This window comes from Micropterus salmoides, unplaced genomic scaffold, assembly GCF_014851395.1.
Source record: "Micropterus salmoides isolate LMB-PRFRI ecotype aquatic unplaced genomic scaffold, ASM1485139v1 Ms_hic_scaffold_7, whole genome shotgun sequence".
Classification (NCBI taxonomy): domain Eukaryota; kingdom Metazoa; phylum Chordata; class Actinopteri; order Centrarchiformes; family Centrarchidae; genus Micropterus; species Micropterus salmoides.
Window position 1 is genome coordinate 2243481 of NW_024044459.1, and position 18326 is coordinate 2261806.

At 41.7% G+C, this 18326-nt stretch overlaps 2 protein-coding genes across 4 annotated transcripts in view; one reads left to right on the forward strand and one right to left on the reverse strand.

Moving 5' to 3' along the window:
• The window catches only part of LOC119891301 (PDZ domain-containing protein 2-like), a 28787-nt gene extending 19053 nt beyond the window's left edge, over positions 1-9734 (reverse strand). Inside the window, exons 1-3 of the mRNA XM_038702806.1 lie at positions 6628-9734; positions 3645-3759; positions 3411-3512 (exon numbers count right to left, since the gene is read on the reverse strand). Coding sequence (XP_038558734.1) covers positions 3411-3512; positions 3645-3759; positions 6628-9260 — 2850 coding nt within the window. The 5' untranslated portion in view covers positions 9261-9734. The remainder of the gene's footprint in view (positions 1-3410; positions 3513-3644; positions 3760-6627) is intronic.
• Positions 1-18326, forward strand: part of npr3 (natriuretic peptide receptor 3) — a 229411-nt gene that overhangs the window by 107356 nt on the left and 103729 nt on the right. The window lies entirely within an intron of this gene.

Genomic DNA, 18326 nt, shown 5'->3' on the forward strand with positions numbered 1-18326 from the left:
CCAGAGCTGGCTTTGGCTTGTGGTTAAATATGTAGTTGGATTAGTTTCATGTTTTTACTCTCTCTCTCCAGCGCTCTGTTATGGCTTTGTTATGTTGACAGAAATGTGCCCTTACCTTTGTGAGTCAAACAGCTGAGGAATATTATTGGCAATAAAATGATAACAGCAGGGAAGCTCAGATCAGCAGCTCAACTTCACATTTTACTGCCCTGGTGGAAAACATGAATTTCTTTTTACTACTAATGGTGATATATAACAAGACCGTGTGCCTATCAAGTGACCAATAATGAATACTTTCCAAATTTGCATTATATTATTATTGGATATTACTTCGCCACTGTGCACACAAATGTGTAATTTTGACTTTCACATGCTAAATGCCCATTAAAAAACGTTGCACCGCTTTACTTCATGCTGAAATTATGGCTGTCAATACTACTTGTTAGGGCCCGAACACGAACCGTGTGAGGTCCCTATTGAAACTGTAAAGATTATTAGGGCCCGAGCACGACCGTGCGAGGTTCCTATTGAATTTGCTAAGATTATATATATATATATATATATATATTTTTTTTTTTTTTCTGAAAAGCAAGCTCCATTGTCGGGGCCTAAACATACTCGAAAACTCAAAATGACTTGCTAGTGCCACCTAGAAATTTGGAAAAGATTATCCCCTCGTTCACGTTCAACCTACATGTACGAAACTCCTCCTAGGGATTTAGCGTTGGGCGGGCCCTCGTACTTGTAGCGCGTCCGGGTGTGAGCCGGCCGCGTTGCACATTCTGGAGCTCTGCCGGTGTGGCTGTGAATTTGCTACGCGGTTCTGAAGCCGCATGAAGGTGTTATATGTCACTTCCTGTGTCCCCTATGTGGAGCTACATAGCACTTGCCACTATGAATATAAATCGGTATTCGTGTGTAGATATGTTCAGGGCAGGACAGTTATCAAGCACGTAACGTTTGGTGCAGATGTGAGCATGTACACTGAAGTTACAACAACTTCCTGTGTCACAGCGAAGAGTTGATCTTTGACGCCACGCCACGGACACGCCCATTGACGAAAACTCACAGATAGCACAACTTCTCATCTTCAATGCCTTTAGAAGGTACACCACAAATTTGAAATCAATCTGACTAAATCCCTAGGAGGAGTTCGTTAAAGTACGAAGTGTGTAAATCTTCCAAACATTTACGTAAAATTCAAAATAGCCGACTTCCTGTTGGGTTTAGGGCATCGCTCCAAGAGGCTTTCTTGTGTGTCTGGACAAGATATATGTACCACAGAAAATTTGTACACGTAGGTCAAACGTGCGGCGGGGGCTGCTTCGATAAAAGTCACTTCCTGTTGCCAGCAGGTGGTGCTATGACTGTGCGTGAATGTCGGCATGTACATGTGTTCAGGGTGGGACTCTCATCCTACATGTACAGTTTGGTGCAGATGTGAGCATATACACTGAAGTTACAACAACTTCCTTTGTCATGGCGAAGAGTTGATCTTTGACGCCACGGACACGCCCATTGACGCAAACTCACAGATAGCACAACTTTTCATCTTCAATGCCTATAGAAGGCACAGCAGAAATTTGAAGTCGGTCGGACTAAATCCCTAGGAGGAGTTCGTTAAAGTACGAAGTGTGTAAATCATCCAAAATTTGACGTATAATTCAACTTCCTGTTGAGTTTAGGGTATGGGTTCTTGAGGCTTTTTTGTGTGTCTTGATATGCTACATGTCCCCAGAAAATTCGGGCATGTAGGTTGAACGTGGCCGAGGGGCTAATTTTCAAGGTGGCGCTAGCGAGCCATTTCGCCCATGCGCAAAACCCACTAAATACAAAATTTTTCACCACTTCTGACATGTGTGCCAAGTTTGGTGAGTTTTCGAGTATGTTTAGGTCCCCAAAAACTGAGTTTACATAGGCCCTAATTAAATATCAGATATCAACATATCGTATAATTTATGGTTAAAAGACATTTTATTCTACACAAATAGAATTAAAAATCAACTATCTGAAATTTTAACAGTCTGTTTGCAATTTCTTCTGGGATCAGCAGGCACATGTCATTGTTTAGCTTACAATAAAAAGTGTTATTTGTGTAACAAGAAGTTATGTAGTTTTTATTTTACCACCATATTTGGTACGTGGGCTTAATAGAGATGTTTACTGTAAACACATCATTAATCATAATGGCCTTTCTGTTTGATTTTGATCAGACACGAAGACAAGCATTTCAGTGATTTATGTGAAAATCCTTTTTATTTAGAAAGCTGTTGGAGGCTTGCACAGCTTGTCAAAAGATGTCTGTGAAGATCTGCACAACAAAGAGGCTATTTGTTTAACAGTTGAGTTTAAATATCTGTATTGGGCCCAGCACTAAGCCTTGGGGCACCCCACAGTGAACACCTGTTCAGCTGCAGAACTTGTTAAGTGCAGTTTTAGTACCATAGGTTTTTTTAAAACTAGACTTGAGGTTTCAACACATTCTAAGTACCAACTCTTGACCAAGACCTTTGTGTGTTGGAGTTTTTCAAAGATATTATTATCAAGAATAAAAATTAGCAGTTGATCTGCTACCACCCTTTCTATAACTGGAAAAACAATTCAGACAGAACCTGTCGACAGAGAGCAGTTTAGAATTTGCAAAATAAAAGGTGACACTGTGTTAAACCTTTAATAATAATAATGCATTACATTTATATAGCGCTTTATCATTGAAACTCAAAGCGCTTCACAGTGTAGTGGGGGCCTCACCTCAACCACCACCAATGTGTAGCACCCACCTGGGTGATGCACGGCAGCCACTTAGCGCCAGAACGCTCACCACACATCAGCTTGAGGCAGAGAGGGAGGGAAACATCGAGCCAATTACTATGGGGGATGATTAGTTAATCTAGACAGAGAGATTGGATTAAATGACCTGAGGGGGACTGCACAGGGCTTCACAACAGTAATTGTAGAATCCACTGTGCAGCATTTTCTAAGAAGGACTTTCATACTATTTTTTTCTTTTTAATTAAAATTAATTAAAGCCTCTACAGTAAGTGTAATGTAAATGCTCCGTACTTGTCTAGTCTTTTCGACCACTTTTACACTACATTCACATTCATACACTGAGCCTAAGTGCTCAAACGGAAACTAGCATTCACACACTGGCGGAACAGCCGCCAGGGGCAAATCAGTATTCAAATTCAGTATCTTGCCCAAGGACACTTCGACACACAACCAGGGGGAGCCAGGGATTGAACCGCCGACCTTCCGATTAACGGCCAACCCACTCTATTTGAACATTTCTGATATATTGGTAGTATCAAGCAAGACACCACAGCAGCTTGCAATGCACATCATCAAACTCTGAATGATGTCAAGCTGTGCATTTAAACAGTTCTTGAGCCTTTACATACTGTACTTACAGTTATTGCCTTCTGCTCAAGGTCGACGCCACCAGCAATACTAAAGCCAAGTCCTGAGCCTTCTTCTTTACTCAGGAAAACAAGGTAAGTGTTATGGTTTACCTGCAGGTGGTTCAGACACAGAGTCAATGTGACATAAAAAAATCAGACAGAAAGTATGACAGGATGCATTAGACATTAAGTTATATATGAAATGGTTCTTGCAAATATATGTTATCAGCAGTATAGTGTTACCTCTGACAGGGCCTTGGCCTCCTGAAGCAGGGCAGACAGGTATGATTTAACTGTCAGGGAAGAAAGTGTTTGCAGCTTACACTGACTGACAGGAGAAGTAGCCAGCTCTTTAAAACTGTAGAAAAAAATGAGTCAAATTGAAGACATGTCATGACAGCTAGAAACAAAGTCCTGCTTATCACCCATTCAGTATTATACACCACAGCAACTTTAGTCATGCAAAGGAGGCTTGCCATAAGTCATTCATTTATTATCCATATACCTGTGGAGATTTATTGGCTTGAGGGCGCTCTCTCTCTCACAGACATAGTAGGTAAATGCTACCAAACGCGCCTGTAATGTTGATAGTTCACGAGAGACGTGCCCGAGGTGAGTTGTTAAGTAGCTGTATTATGTCTGTATATAGTAACACATGCACTGTAACTTATGGAGGGGTTCATAAGACAAGCTATGAGTGGGTTGGTGTACTTTTTAAGGGCAAAAGTGTTTAAGTAACGACAAAATGCATCCTCTAAGCTACCTGGCAAGCATCTGTGCTAAAGTGATTTGCTGTGCTCTTGTAGTATGCTGTGTGTGAGCTGCCAACGGTATGACTGACCAGTACATATTCTGTTCCTGTCCAGATAATACAGCTGCATTAAGAGATAAACATTCATCAGTCTACACACAATGTAGAGTCGAGGTGTTAATTCCACAGATGCAAATGTGTATTGTTAGGAGAAAACAAAACAGCCCACATTTCCTTATGACCGGTAGACCAGTACTGACCTGTAGATCACTACTGACCTGTTGACCACAGCTGAACTGTAGAGCACTGCTGACCTGTAGAAATCGTCTCGGGTTACGTATGTAACCCTGTTTCCCCAGAAGGGGAACGAGACACTGCGTCGGTTACGTCACTATGGGAACGCCTCTAGGCGCAGCAGGTCTGAACGTGAATGAAATCACTCTAATCCTATTGGCTTGTTGCTAGAACGGTAAGGTGTGACGGAATAACCGGAGGAGTATAAAGCACACCTGTACACACTCATCATTAGCTTAAACTATGAAGCAGGCGCTTCAGGCGGGGAGAGAGGTGCGGCGGGCCGACGCAGTGTCTCGTTCCCCTTCTCGGGGAACCAGGGTTACATACGTAACCCGAGACGTTCCCCTTCGAGGGAACTCGAACTGCGTTGGTTACAACACTATGGGAACGAGATACCCACTAAACCGTGCCGAAAACCCCGCCTGCCCCAGTGTGCAATAAAGTGGCACGACTAAGAGGAGAGCGCACAAGTGCCAGGTGCCGAAGGAAGGTCAAGACTGTAAAACCGAATGAATGTGTGCGGAATGGTGGCAGGTGCGTCCCGAACGCGTAAACGGGAACATCACCCGTTGCCACAGCGGAGGGGACCTCGATCGGCCTCCGGGGGGGGGGGGGGGGTAAGTATACTTAATCTCTTATACTCACTTTAATAAACTCACAGACAATTGAAAAAACACAAGGAATTTTACTAACTCCTGTGCTTTGAGACTGTTGGGCCATGCCTGGTCTCGATCAATAGCCACCTCAAATCTGGTTTTGTCCCAATCAATTTTAAATATGCTGTTGCGTAACCTCTTTTGAAAAAGACTAATCTTCACCCATCCCTCTACATAAAACTATAAGCATATTTCCAAGCTGCCGTTTATCTCAAAGATTTTAGAGAAAGTTGTTGTCAAACAGCTCACTGCCGCCTTGACTGCACACAACATTGTAGATAATCTGATTTCCATTACAAGCATTCCACTGAAACAGCTCTTCTTAAGGTCTCGGTGACATAATGATGTCCTCTGATGTGGGTGAATGCTCTGTTGTGGTTCTGGATCTTAGTGCTACTTTTGATACTTGCGATCACAGCAACCTGACTGAAAGGCTTAGGCGGTGGGTGGAAGTGCCCTGGAGTGGTTGTCATTCTATCTCTCAAACAGGACTTTTTCTATGTCAATAGGTCATACATGTCTGAAACTGCTCTTTCATATGTTGTACCTCAGGGTTCTGTGTTGGTGTGATTTTCTTTTCTTTGTCTATGCTCCATTTTAAAGGTGTCACTATTAGCTGATCATATCCAGATGTATGTCTCCTTTAAGTCATTAGATAAGAGGTCCTTATTGTTGCTTCTGACAGCATAGCTTCCATGTTATCTCAGCGTACTAGGTCACTATTATCAGCTGTACAGTTAAATCCCAGGAGTCCTGGTATTATGTTAGACCAATCTATGTACTTTGATCGTCATATCAAATCTTTGACCCATACATGTTTCTTTCATTTAAGAAACATTTCCAGAATGCTGCTGCAAGGCTGTTGACCAGGTCTAGCAGGACAAGTCCCATTACACCCATCCTGTCATCGTTACATTGGCTCCCCGTCAGGTTCAGGACTCAGTTTAAGGTGCTCGTTTTCACATATAGAGCCCTGCACAGTAAGGCATCTCCAACTTGTTTCACCCTTATATCACCACTAGGCAACTTTGGTCTTCAAACCAGGGCTTACTAGCTGATCACATGCTCTTACAACAAAAAGTGATCGTGCATTTGAAGTGGAGGCTCTGACACTGTGGAATGCTCTTCCCTTAGACTCACGTTCTGCAGTCTCTGTGGATGTCATCGAAGCCTCTTTTATTTAAGCTGGCCTTTGTCCCACCCACCTTGACAAATTAATATATCAGAATATGCTGGCTTGCCTGATCGGATTGGAACTACTAGACCTACTGTGGCTTGGATTGTACCTGTATTTGCAAGTCACTATATTATGATTTTTCTTTCTCAGAAAATTGCAATATTCTCATGATATGACTTTGCCCAAAGAGTTTTTTTAATAATCTATTTTAGCTTCATTGCAGTGCACAGTGACATCTTGGGGCTCAAAGTAAGACATTTCTAATTCATACACAGAGTGGATTCAATGCACTCCACATATGACCAAAATTAATTACAATGGGCAAGTTTTAATTAAAATCCGCACCTGATGGACCAGCCAGGCAGTTGTCCATGGGTCTGTAGGGTTCCTTGAGGAGTCTCTTCTGTGGATCTAAGGTCATCTCGGCTCAGCCTGTTCACATCCACTTTTGTTAGGGTTGAAAAAGATGGAAAGCTCTCAGTCACTGTGGCTTTCGAATGTATAGTGGGATGTATGCCATGCTCAGTTTTGTCTCTGACAGTACCATGTCCTCTATTAAAGTCCTCTGTACATAGTTTTTCCAATTCAGGCATACTAAGAGCCCTGAGCTGCCGCAACCTGCTGTTGGGGAGTCTGTCATGTTTTCTCTGTTGTTCTTGAGGAGTCTGTGTTGTAATCCCAACTGAAGCTCTTTGAATATCAGCCTCAGGATTGTCCTCAGTCACGGGAGCTGTGTTACACCTTGACTGTGGAAGCTCAAGGTTTATCAGTGCAATGCTAGATGGAGATTTACCAAGAAAAAGTGAGCAGGGTGTGGTAGGGATTAAATTATCCACATATGAACTTAAATTTCTTTGCTGTGCCTGGCAGTTCTTAGAATTAACCAAGCCCATATAACCAGCAATCCTTTGGTTAAGCGAGGCTCTATATGCCAGAGCATATGAGTGAATGTCACTGCTTTTAGCCACTGGCTTGTCAAAATTAGTCAGGTTTTCAAAGGACTTTATCTTATGTCTGACAGAGAAGGGATTGTAGTCTGCAGTCAAGGCAGTGTCTGTCAAGAAGCTTTGTCTTTCCATTGTCTTTATGTACAGTCTGGATGTGCTGGACTTTAGGGTCTCAGTTCTTTCCACAATAGTACTGGGTTTTGAACCATTACTTGTGGTTGAATGAGCTTCTTTGGTAGAACACAGTGAATTAAATACTGTGTTACTGATCATGCCATCTGTGGAGTTTGCAGGAGAAAGCATGGGTGCTAGTCTTCCATCTGTGCCTCGTTGAATGGGTTTGGAGACTTTTGAATTAAGTGTTTCATTGTGTGCTGACAGTCGAACCTCTATAAATGTTCTCTGCGTGGGAGGAAGGTGAGACCAGCCCTGTGATTTGGCGGTTGCTGTAGAACCTAAATCGATGTCCTTCTCCTTGGCCAGCTGTACAGTTTGTAATGTGCCACCTGAAGGACTTTGTTCAGCTGTAACTTGTTTTCTTTCACTTACTTTGGGCACAGTAAGGCCGCTGTTCACATCAGGCTGGTTGGTCTTCAAAAGGCTTGACATGGTTGCCGTTGGTGGTAATTTTGTTGACTGGTTCATGGAAGCATTGGTGTTTGAAGGAACTGGACTTTCACTCTTGGGCTGGAGAGGCTGCTCTGGTGATTTGTTCTTACACTTAATGCTTAGGCCCTTCAGTTTGGGAGCACTAGTGTTTGGTTGGATTTGAGTTTCAACCTGAAGTTTTAAGTTACTACTCCACACAGGACAGTCTGAATTACCAAGAAGTTTTAGCTTAGAGGTCTTCTTAAGCAAGGATCTAGCATGAGGTTTTAAATTACCTCTACAATCCAGGACCTTTTCTTTGTTTAAAATTGTTGCTGACACTCTTGTATGCAATCTGCTGGTGCTTGAAATTGAGGTCTCTGATTCCATTGTTAGTGAACTGGGTGTTCGTGTATTCAAATGCTTCAGCCAATCTGAGGTCAGTGAGGCATCTGCATGTAAATTTGCATTAGAACCCTGAGTGACACTGCAGGTTTCTGGTGGGGAGGGGCTGCTGTAAATGCTTAGGCTTCCAGAACTAGATGCCACACATGCTTTAACTTTGTCAAAGGTTTTAATGTGGCCCTCTATAGAAGACACAGGTATTGTACTGTTGGAAGACTGACTCTGTAGAAAAGACTCTGTAGGGAAGACCCCTGATAACTGAGAAAGCTGTGAGCATTGGGTTGTTGAAACAGAGTTTTCTTTGCTTGTCAGTGACACATCAAAAAAGACCTGCAACACATCAACAGTCTGATCCAGGTTTGTATTTTGACTGCTAGCAGGCTGAAAAGGTGAAGACCCATTCGATGAGTGGCTTATATGAAAGTGTCCACCAGCAGCAGATTGTTGGGCATCACAGGAACAAAACTCCACTTCTTCCTCATCTGAAGACGACTCATGAAGACTAAAACTGCTGCCAGTTATCTTATTGACCATTTCACTGCTGTCAGTGCTGGAGTCACTGTTTGAATCACTATCTCCTATGGGGTACATATATATAGAACCAGCATCAGGAATTTCCAGACTTGACCCACTGAAGACAGCAGAGCTCTTTTCCTGTGTTGTCTCCACAGGGAGGATGGCACCTTTTTCATTTCCTGCATCCAAGATGGAACAGTCCAGGGGACTGGACGGTATTGGAACCTGAATGCCAACTTTGTCAGACAAGGTTACACCTTTTTGGCTTGAGCAGCAGGATACAGACTCATTGGATAGTTTTTCGTAGGAGGATGTTGTGTGTGTATCTTTATCAGTACAGAGGCTCACTTCTGATAAAATGTCATCTATATTGGTGATGGGTATTTGAAAGTCCTGCTCTGTTTGGGTTGTGTGCTTGGAATTTCCTATATTTGCACTTATTACTTGTTCTTCATTTGATGTGTCCTGAGCAGATCTGGCTGGGTTCAGTCTGATGGCTCCATTACTGCTCCCTGATGACATCAAACTGGACAGCTGATCTACAGCTGGGACCAGAAATAAAAAGCAAGCAGTTTAGTCAGGGTTAAAAGAGGGACACAAGTGTTCAACTGACATATGAATATTTTTTTCAAAATACACTCTACAAAAAAACACTATTACACACTCTACAAAAAAAGAAGCTATTTTATCTTGCAACATGGTGAGGTTACATACTGGTAGTGTCATAGAACAAAATAATACAAGAATACTGTCATGAGTGATGGTTTTTCAGTTATGCAGTAACAGTCTAATCTTCACAAAAAGGTCCTTGGAGACCATATCACTGAGTCACTCCCACTAAACAATCATTATACTCAGAATAGTATTACCGCCCCTCCCCTTCCAGTTTCATTCTCCTGCAGGAGGCTGGAGGCAGGGAAGCACATTGTGCTGGGCCAACCTGCAGCTCTACCCCCAGAGGTTGTTTAACCGGGACTGATCATTCTGTCGCTCACTCCTCCTAGGCATAACAGTAGTTATCCAAGTTGCTATATTTTTTCTGTTACCATATCAGTCTGTTCAGTAAGTACAACCCTTCACCAGCAATCCTAAAGTTTGTAATTGGTGTGAATATGCTGAAAAAGTTTGATTAAAAATTGCAACATAATGAAATGGGATTAAAAAATCTTTTGGTAACCAAGAAACAGCGACCCACAGCAAAGTCTATGCTACGCAAAATTAGGACATTAGCTCACTACACTACTATAAAATTATTAAACTAGGGCATACAAAGCATACAGGGAGTTAACTACAGGGTATATCTAGTTTTGGTAAAAACTAAAGTTAAAATATAAAGTATTAGATAGTCACCATGGATACAAAAACAGATGCTTGCAGGTTGCTTAGGGGAAGTGAGTGAAGGAGGGTTGATCCTACATCTTAGGTCAGCATAAAAGGGAAAGACATGGTGCTCTATTTAAGGGCATACTGAGCAGCATTCTGCCACTAATGGCTTGTAAACACAACTTAAAAGAAGCATAATTATATACCACATTACATCCAGGTGCAAGGCTTTGGTAAACAGCATCGATGAAACAAATCTGCACACTTCATAAAACCACAAATGTATGTTTAGTCCGACTACAATCACATTTAATAATAATGGTCATAATATTAATCTCTATTTAGCACTTTCTAAAATCCATGATACAAAGTGCTTTCACAAGTGCAGAAAATAAAACACGTAAGTCATAAAACCATCAGATTTTAAGATTAAACAGATAAAAACCAAGAAAAAAAATTAAGGAATCAAACTACAGTTAAAAGAAAGAAAAATAAAGTCAAATAAAAAGTCACTTTTAAGAAGGGACTTAAAGGAGTTTACTGACTTAGCCGACCTGATTTCTCAGCCAGGTAGTTACAGGGCCTGGAGGGGCCTGACTGCAAACACTCTGTCCCCTTTAGTTTTAAGTCGGGACTCTGGAACAGACAACCAATGTTACTCAGTAACGCGTTACTGTTACTGTTACTCAGTAATGCATTACTGTAATATTATTACTTTTCTCAGTAACTATTAGTGTAACTAATTACTTTTCTAAAACAGAAATATTATTACAGGCGGCTGTGGCTCAGGAGGTAGGTTGCCCTTTAATCGGAAGGTTGGAGGTTCAATCCTCCAGACTGTGTGTCGAAGTGTCCTTGGGCAAGATGGGGAATTGCCCCTGGTGGCTGTTTCGTAACGTAGCGTAAGTAACGCTGCGTTACTGAACGCACCATCCTTGAAGTGAATTTGCGACTGTGCTGCAGGTCAGTGGCACCGAACTTTGTTGTTCATGTCTGCTGAAACTAAAAGAAGAAAGGAGAACGAGGGAGAGAGGCGTTCTTTCCACAGCTGTAAGTAGCTACTGCCATTATTGTGTCACAGTCTAAACAAAAAGAACATTGTCGTGTATTATAAACTGTGCAACCAGCAAAAAGCTTTCAACCACGAACGTAAAGTTTTGTAAAAATACTAAATACTGCTCTTAGAAATAGGCTACATGTGCAGAAAAACAGCTGTTCAAAAGTTGGGATTTACTTGCTTTATTTCTTTTTATTTTAGCCGGTGGCATAAAGAAACATTAGTTATTATGTTTTTGATATTAGTTAATAGAGTCGGGAGAGGCAGCTTTGTTTGGGGGTGAAGGGGGTGGTAGTGAAAGTCATGTTTCCCACAAATAAATCAATGAATGGGATAAATATATCAAGGCTGACCGCCACATATTGATTGTCTACTAGACGTATTTAAAATCATACTTGATTGAGGAGCTGTAATGAGGAGAACACAGTCCCCTCCAAAAGTAATAGAACAGTGAGGCAAATTCCTTTGTTTTTGTTAACTGAAGACATTTCGGTTTAAGATCAAAAGATGAGTATGACACAAGAGTTCAGAATTTCAGCTTTTATCTCCTGGTATTCACATCCAGATGTGTTAAACAACTCAGGACATACCCTTTGTTTGAACCCACCCATTTTTCAAGTAAGTAAAACTACTGGAACATGTGACTGACAGATGTTTCTTGTTGCCTAGGTGTTGCCTTTTAGGTTGATTGTCCAAACATTAAATAGCTCTGCATGTAGTTGAAGTTTTCATCCTTGGTTCAAACCTATAAAGACTGCATTTCCTGTTAAAGAGGATAAACCAACATGAAGACCAGAGGGCTTTCTATGGGAGAAAAGCAAGCCATTGTCAAGCTGAGAAAAGAAGGAAAATCGACCAGAGCCACTGGACAAACATTGGACATAGCATGCACAACAATTTGGAATGTCCTGAAAAAGAAAGAAACTACTGGTTTACTGAGCAACAGACGTCCAACAGGTCGGCCAAGGAAAACAACAGTAGTTGATGACAGAAATATGGTGAGAACTGTGAAGAAAACACCCAAAACATCAGTAAATGACATCACCAACGACCTCCACAGTGCAGGGGTGAAGGTATCACAATCCACTGTTCGAAGAAAACTCAGAGAGCAGAAATATAGAGGCCACACCACAAGATGCAAACCACTCATCAGCAGGAAGAATCGGAAGGCCAGATTGAAATATGCAAAGAAGTACAGAGAGTTCTGGAACATAATCTTATGGACGGATGAGACCAAGATTAATCTCTACCAAAGTGATGGAAAGGCCAAAGTGTGGAGAAAGAAAGGGACTGCTTATGATCCGAAGCATACAAGCTCATCTGTGAACCATGATGGAGGTGATGTCATGGCTTGGGCATGCATGGCTGCTTCTGGAACAGGCTCATTAATATATATTGATGATGTAACTGATGATGGTAGCAGCAGATTGAATTCAGAAGTAGAGAAGAAACAAGAACTGAAAGAAGCTGCACTAAAAGCCTGGAATAGCATCACAAATGAAGAATGCAACAGTTTGGTGATGTCGATGGGTTGCAGGCTTGAGGCAGTTGTTGCAAGCAAGGGTTATGGCCACCCGATATTAAATGTTATTTACTTTAAGATTATTTGTTCCATACTTTTGCTTACCTAAGAAAGCTGTGGTCTAATACAAAAGGCGGTATGTCCTAAGTTGTTTAACACATCTAGATGTGAATACCAGGAAATAAAAGCTGAAATTCTTCTCATCCTCATCTTTTGATACTTTTGAAGGGGACTGTATATTTGTGCAGCACCTCCTCTCTCTCACTCGCTCCATATCTCTGTCTCTTTCCTGAACACCGCTGCACAAACCTGTCCAAAGTTAGGATGTATCTGGGTTATCCAGATTAGTGACCCCCTACTCCGGTGCTTTTGTGTTGGTAGCGTGTTGTCTCTCGCTAAATATCAGTTAAATTTGTTAGATTACAGCAGCAAACTCTCCGCTAAACACTTATTCTTACAGTAATTTTGCCTAAGCACTCACACTTCTTTCCATCTTTTGGTGACTGCTGTTCAATCTTATAGTTGTTCAAAAGTTTTGGTAGGTAACGCTACAGTACTTTAGCTTAGCCGTTAGCGACTTTAGCTCAGCAGCTAGCGATGGCTTCTGGCTGGGTGACTGTCCGAAGGAGGAATAGTCGTAAGCATTCAAAGCCCACGGGTCACCACCAACCTGTTCACGTTTCTAACAGATTTTCCCCACTTAGCGACACACCCGCTGAGAAACCAACTCTGATCATTGGCAGCTCCATTTTGAGAAACGTGAAGTTAGCGAAGCCAGCGGCCATAGTTAAGTGCATCCCTGGGGCCAGAGCAGGACCATTGAGTCTTTTTTGAAACTGCTGGCTAAGAATAAACGTAAATACAGTAAGATTGTTATTCACGTCGGCGGTAATGACTCCCGGTTACGCCAATCGGAGGTCACTACGATTAATGTTGAGTCGGTGTGTACATATGCAAAAACAATGTCGGACACCGTAGTTTTCTCTGGACCCCTGCCAAATCTGACCAGTGATGACATGTCGTCATTCCGCCGCTGGTTGTCGAGGTGGTGTCCAGCAAACGATGTGGGCTTTGTAGATCATTGGCAGACTTTCTGGGGAAGACCTGGTCTGATCCAGAGACGGCATCCATCCCACTTGGGAAGGAGCAGCTCTCATTTCAAGAAATCTGGCCAAGTTTATTAGTGGACCAAATCCATGACAACCCAGAGTTGAGACCAGGAGGCAGAGTCGCAGTCTAACACACTTCTCTGCCCTTCTAATTCAGCAGTTACCCACCCAAAACCCTACGCAGAGTTGCAGTCTAACACACTTCTCTGCTCCTCCATTTCAGGAGTTACTTAGTGAAAATCCTATAGTGACGGTGTCTGCCCCCCGACCATTGAAATTATTTAAAAAGGTAAACAGAAGAAGAGCTGTGCATAAAAACCTCATAAAAATTAAAACCACAAGAGCAATAGTGCAAACGAATAGGAGAGTTAAATGTGGACTCTTAAACATCAGATCTCTCTCTTCTAAAGGTGTACTAGTAAATGAACTAATATCAGATTATGATATTGATTTATTTTGTATTTTGAAACCTGGCTGGGTTATGTTAGCCTAAATGAATCCACCCCACCCAGTCATATTAATATTCACAGGCCGAGGAGGTGGGTTGCAGCTATCTTCGACTCTAGCCTACTAATCAGCTCTAAACCTAAACTAAACTATAACTCATTTGAAAGCCTTGTTCTTAGTCTTTCACAACCAAGTTGGAAATCACTGCAACCAATTGTCTTCGTTATAGTGTACCGAGCACCTGGTCCGTACTCTGAATTCTAATCTGAATTTGCAGAGTTTTTGTCAACTTTAGTCCTTAAAACAGACAAAGTTATTATTGTAGGGGATATTAATATTCATGTGGACGTTGAGAATGACAGCTTTAGTACTGCGTTTATCTCTCTGTTAGATTCCATTGGCTTCTCTCAGTGTTCATGAACCGACTCACTGTTTTAACCACACCCTCGACCTTTTTTGGTGTATGGTATTGAAATTGAACATTTAGTGGTGTTCCCACAGAATCCCTCTTTGTCCGACCACTGTTTGATAACTTTTGAGTTTGTATTGCTGAACTACACGCCATTGGGCAAAAATTTCTATACAAGATGTCTGTCTGATAGTGCTATAGCTAAATTTAAGGATGGATTCCATCAGCTCTAAATACATTATCTAGTCACAAAGTAACGGAGGACTCCTATGCTAGTTTCAGTCCCTCCCAAATCGATCATCTTGTTGATAGTGCTGCAGGCTCGCTGCGAATGACACTCGACTCTGTAGCCCCTCTAAAAAAAAAACAATAAAACAAAGACGGTTAGCTCCATGGTATAATACTGAAACTCGCAAATTAAAGCAAATATCACGGAAACTTGAGAGGAATTGGCGTTCCACCAAAGTGGAAAATTCTCGTTTAATTTGGCAAGATAGTCTTAAAACTTATAGGAAGGCCCTCCGTAATGCCAGAGCAGCGTACTACTCGTCATTAATAGAGGAAAATAGGAACAACCCCAGGTTTCTTTTCAGCACTGTAGCCAGGCTGACAGAGAGTCACAGCTCTATTGAGCCAAGTATTCCCATAGCTCTCAGTAGTTACGATTTCATGAGCTTCTTTAATGATAAAATTCTAGCTATTAGAGACAAAATTCACCAAGACCTGCCCTCAATTGGCACCGACTTATCTCTTAACTCAGGAACCTTAGAAACAGCTGTAGAACCAGATACATGTTTAGACTGTTTTGCTTCCCTCAATCTTTACCAACTAACTTCAATAATTTCTTCATTAAACCATCAACCTGCCTCTTAGACCCCATCCCGACTAGGCTGCTTAAAGATGTTTTACCCTTAGTCAGCACCTCTATACTAGATATGATCAATCTATCTTTATCAACAGGCTATGTACCACAGTACTTTAAAGTAGCTGTAATTAAACCTCTTCTGAAAAAGCCCAAACTTGATCCGGATGTTTTAGCCAACTATAGACCTATATCTAACCTTCCATTTCTCTCTAAGGTTCTGGAGAAAGCAGTTGCTAAACAGCTGTGTGACTTTCTACAGAGCAATAGTTTATTTGAGGATTTTCAGTCAGGATTTAGAGCTCATCATAGCACAGAGACAGCACTGGTGAAAATTACTAATGACCTCCTTATTGCATCAGACAAAGGACTTGTCTCTGTACTGGTTTTATTAGATCTTAGTGCTGCATTTGATACCATTGACCATCAGATCCTATTGCAGAGACTGGAATATTTCATTGGCATTAAAGGAACCGCTCTAAGCTGGTTTAAGTCCTATTTATCAGATCGATTTCAGTTTGTACATGTTAACGATGAGTCCTCCATGCACGCCAAAGTTACTCATGGAGTTCCTCAAGGATCTGTCCTTGGACCAATCCTCTTCACTTTATATATGCTTCCTTTAGGCAATATTATCAGGAAACATTCCATAAGCTTTCATTGTTATGCAGATGATACTCAGTTATATCTATCGATCAAGCCAGATGAAACTCATCAGTTAGCTAAACTTCAAATGTGCCTTCAGGATGTTAAAACCTGGATGACCTGTAATTTTCTCATGTTAAACTCAGATAAAACTGAAGTTATTGCTCTGGGGCCTAAGCACCTCCGTGACGCATTATCTAAAGATATAGTTTCCCTGGATGGCATCGCCTTGGCCTCCAGCACCACTGTAAGGAATCTTGGAGTTATCTTTGATCAGGACATGTCGTTTAAGTCTCACATTAAGCAAATTTCAAGGACCGCCTTTTTTCACCTACGTAATATTGCGAAAATCAGGAACATCCTGTCTAAAAATGATGCAGAAAAACTAGTCCATGCATTTGTTACTTCTAGGCTGGATTACTGCAATTCCTTATTATCAGGCTGCTCGAAAAAGTCCATTAAGACTCTTCAGCTGATCCAGAATGCTGCAGCACGTGTTCTGACAGGAACCAGGAAAAGAGATCACATTTCTCCTGTTTTAGCTTCTTTGCATTGGCTTCCAGTAAAATCCAGAATAGAATTTAAAATCATTCTTCTTACCTACAAAGCTCTTAATGGTCAGGCACCATCTTATCTTAAAGAGCTCATAGTACCTTACTACCCCACCAGAGCACTGCGCTCCCAGAATGCAGGGTTACTTGTGGTTCCTAGAGTCTCCAAAAGTAGACTAGGAGCCAGAGCGTTCAGCTATCAAGCTCCTCTCCTGTGGAACCAGGTTCCAGTTTGGGTTCAGGAGGCAGACACCATCTCCACATTTAAGAGTAGGCTTAAGACTTTCCTCTTTGATAAAGCTTATAGTTAGGGCTGGCTCAGGTAGTCCTGAACCATCCCTTAGTTATGCTGCTATAGGCCTAGACTGCCGGGGGATTTCCCATGATGCACTGAGCTCCTCTCTCCTCTACTTTCTCTCCCTCTGTATGCAACCTCATCCCATTATTGCATGTTACTAACACAACTTCTCCCCTTTCTGGTAGTCTTGTGCTTTCTCGTCTCTCTCCTCTCTCCTATCACTTCCTGCAGGTTTTCTGGCTCTGGAGCTGTGGAGTCTGGATCTGTGGCTGCGGGTCACCTGCTGCCCCCGTGTTCCTGCTCGACACCCTCTGCTGCAACGACTATTGTTGCTAGTCTTATTGTTATTATTGTTATTATAATCATTAACATTACAATGGTTACCATTAACACTATTATAAATATCTGTACCATTTTTCATTTAGTCTATAGCAACATTACCTTCACTGTCTGTACCTCTGTGTGTATATGTGTAGGCTGCTCTCTCTCTCTCTCTCTCTCTCTCTCTCTCTCTCTCTCTCTCTCTCTCTCTCTCTCTCTCTCTCTCACCCCAACCGGTCGAGGCAGATGGCCGCCCACCCTGAGCCATGGTTCTGCTCGAGGTTTCTGCCTCTTAAAAGGAAGTTTTTCCTTGCCTCTGTTGCCTAGTGCTTGCTCTTGGTGGGAATTGTTGGGCTTCTGTAATAACATCACAGTGCTGTGAGATAACTGTTGCTGTGATTTGGCGCTATATAAATAAAACTGAATTGAAATGAATTGACAACTTAATGCAAAGACCGGGTCTTTCAGGCATCATGATACAAAAAAATTTCTGCATTTTGGTTTCAAAATCTTTTCTCTAAGGCAAACACAGGAAGGAAAGATGTCTGCTGTAACATTTAAAAGAACATGCAATTTGATTTCATCTATCCATTAGCTGTACCCCCTTTTCCTTGAGGATAAAAGGGGGCCTGGACAGCTCTAGCTGACACTACACCGAGAAGCGGGGTACACTGTGGGCAGGTTGCCTTTCCATCACAGGGCTGATGGTATAGAGACAGACAACCATATACAGGTGCATCTCAGAAAATTAGAATATCGTGAAAAAGTTCATTTATTTCAGTAATTCAAAAGGTGAAATATATTATATAGACTCATTACATGTAAAGTGAGATATTTCAAGGCATTATTTGATTTAATTTCGATGATTATGGCTTACAGCTTATGAAAACCCAAATTCAAAATCTCAGAAAATTAGAATATTGTGAAAAGGTTCAGTATTGTAGGCTCAAGTGTCACACTCTAATCAGCTAATTAATCCAAAACCTGCAAAGGGTTCCTGAGGCTTTAATGGTCTCTCAGTCTGGTTCAGTGGAATTCACAGTC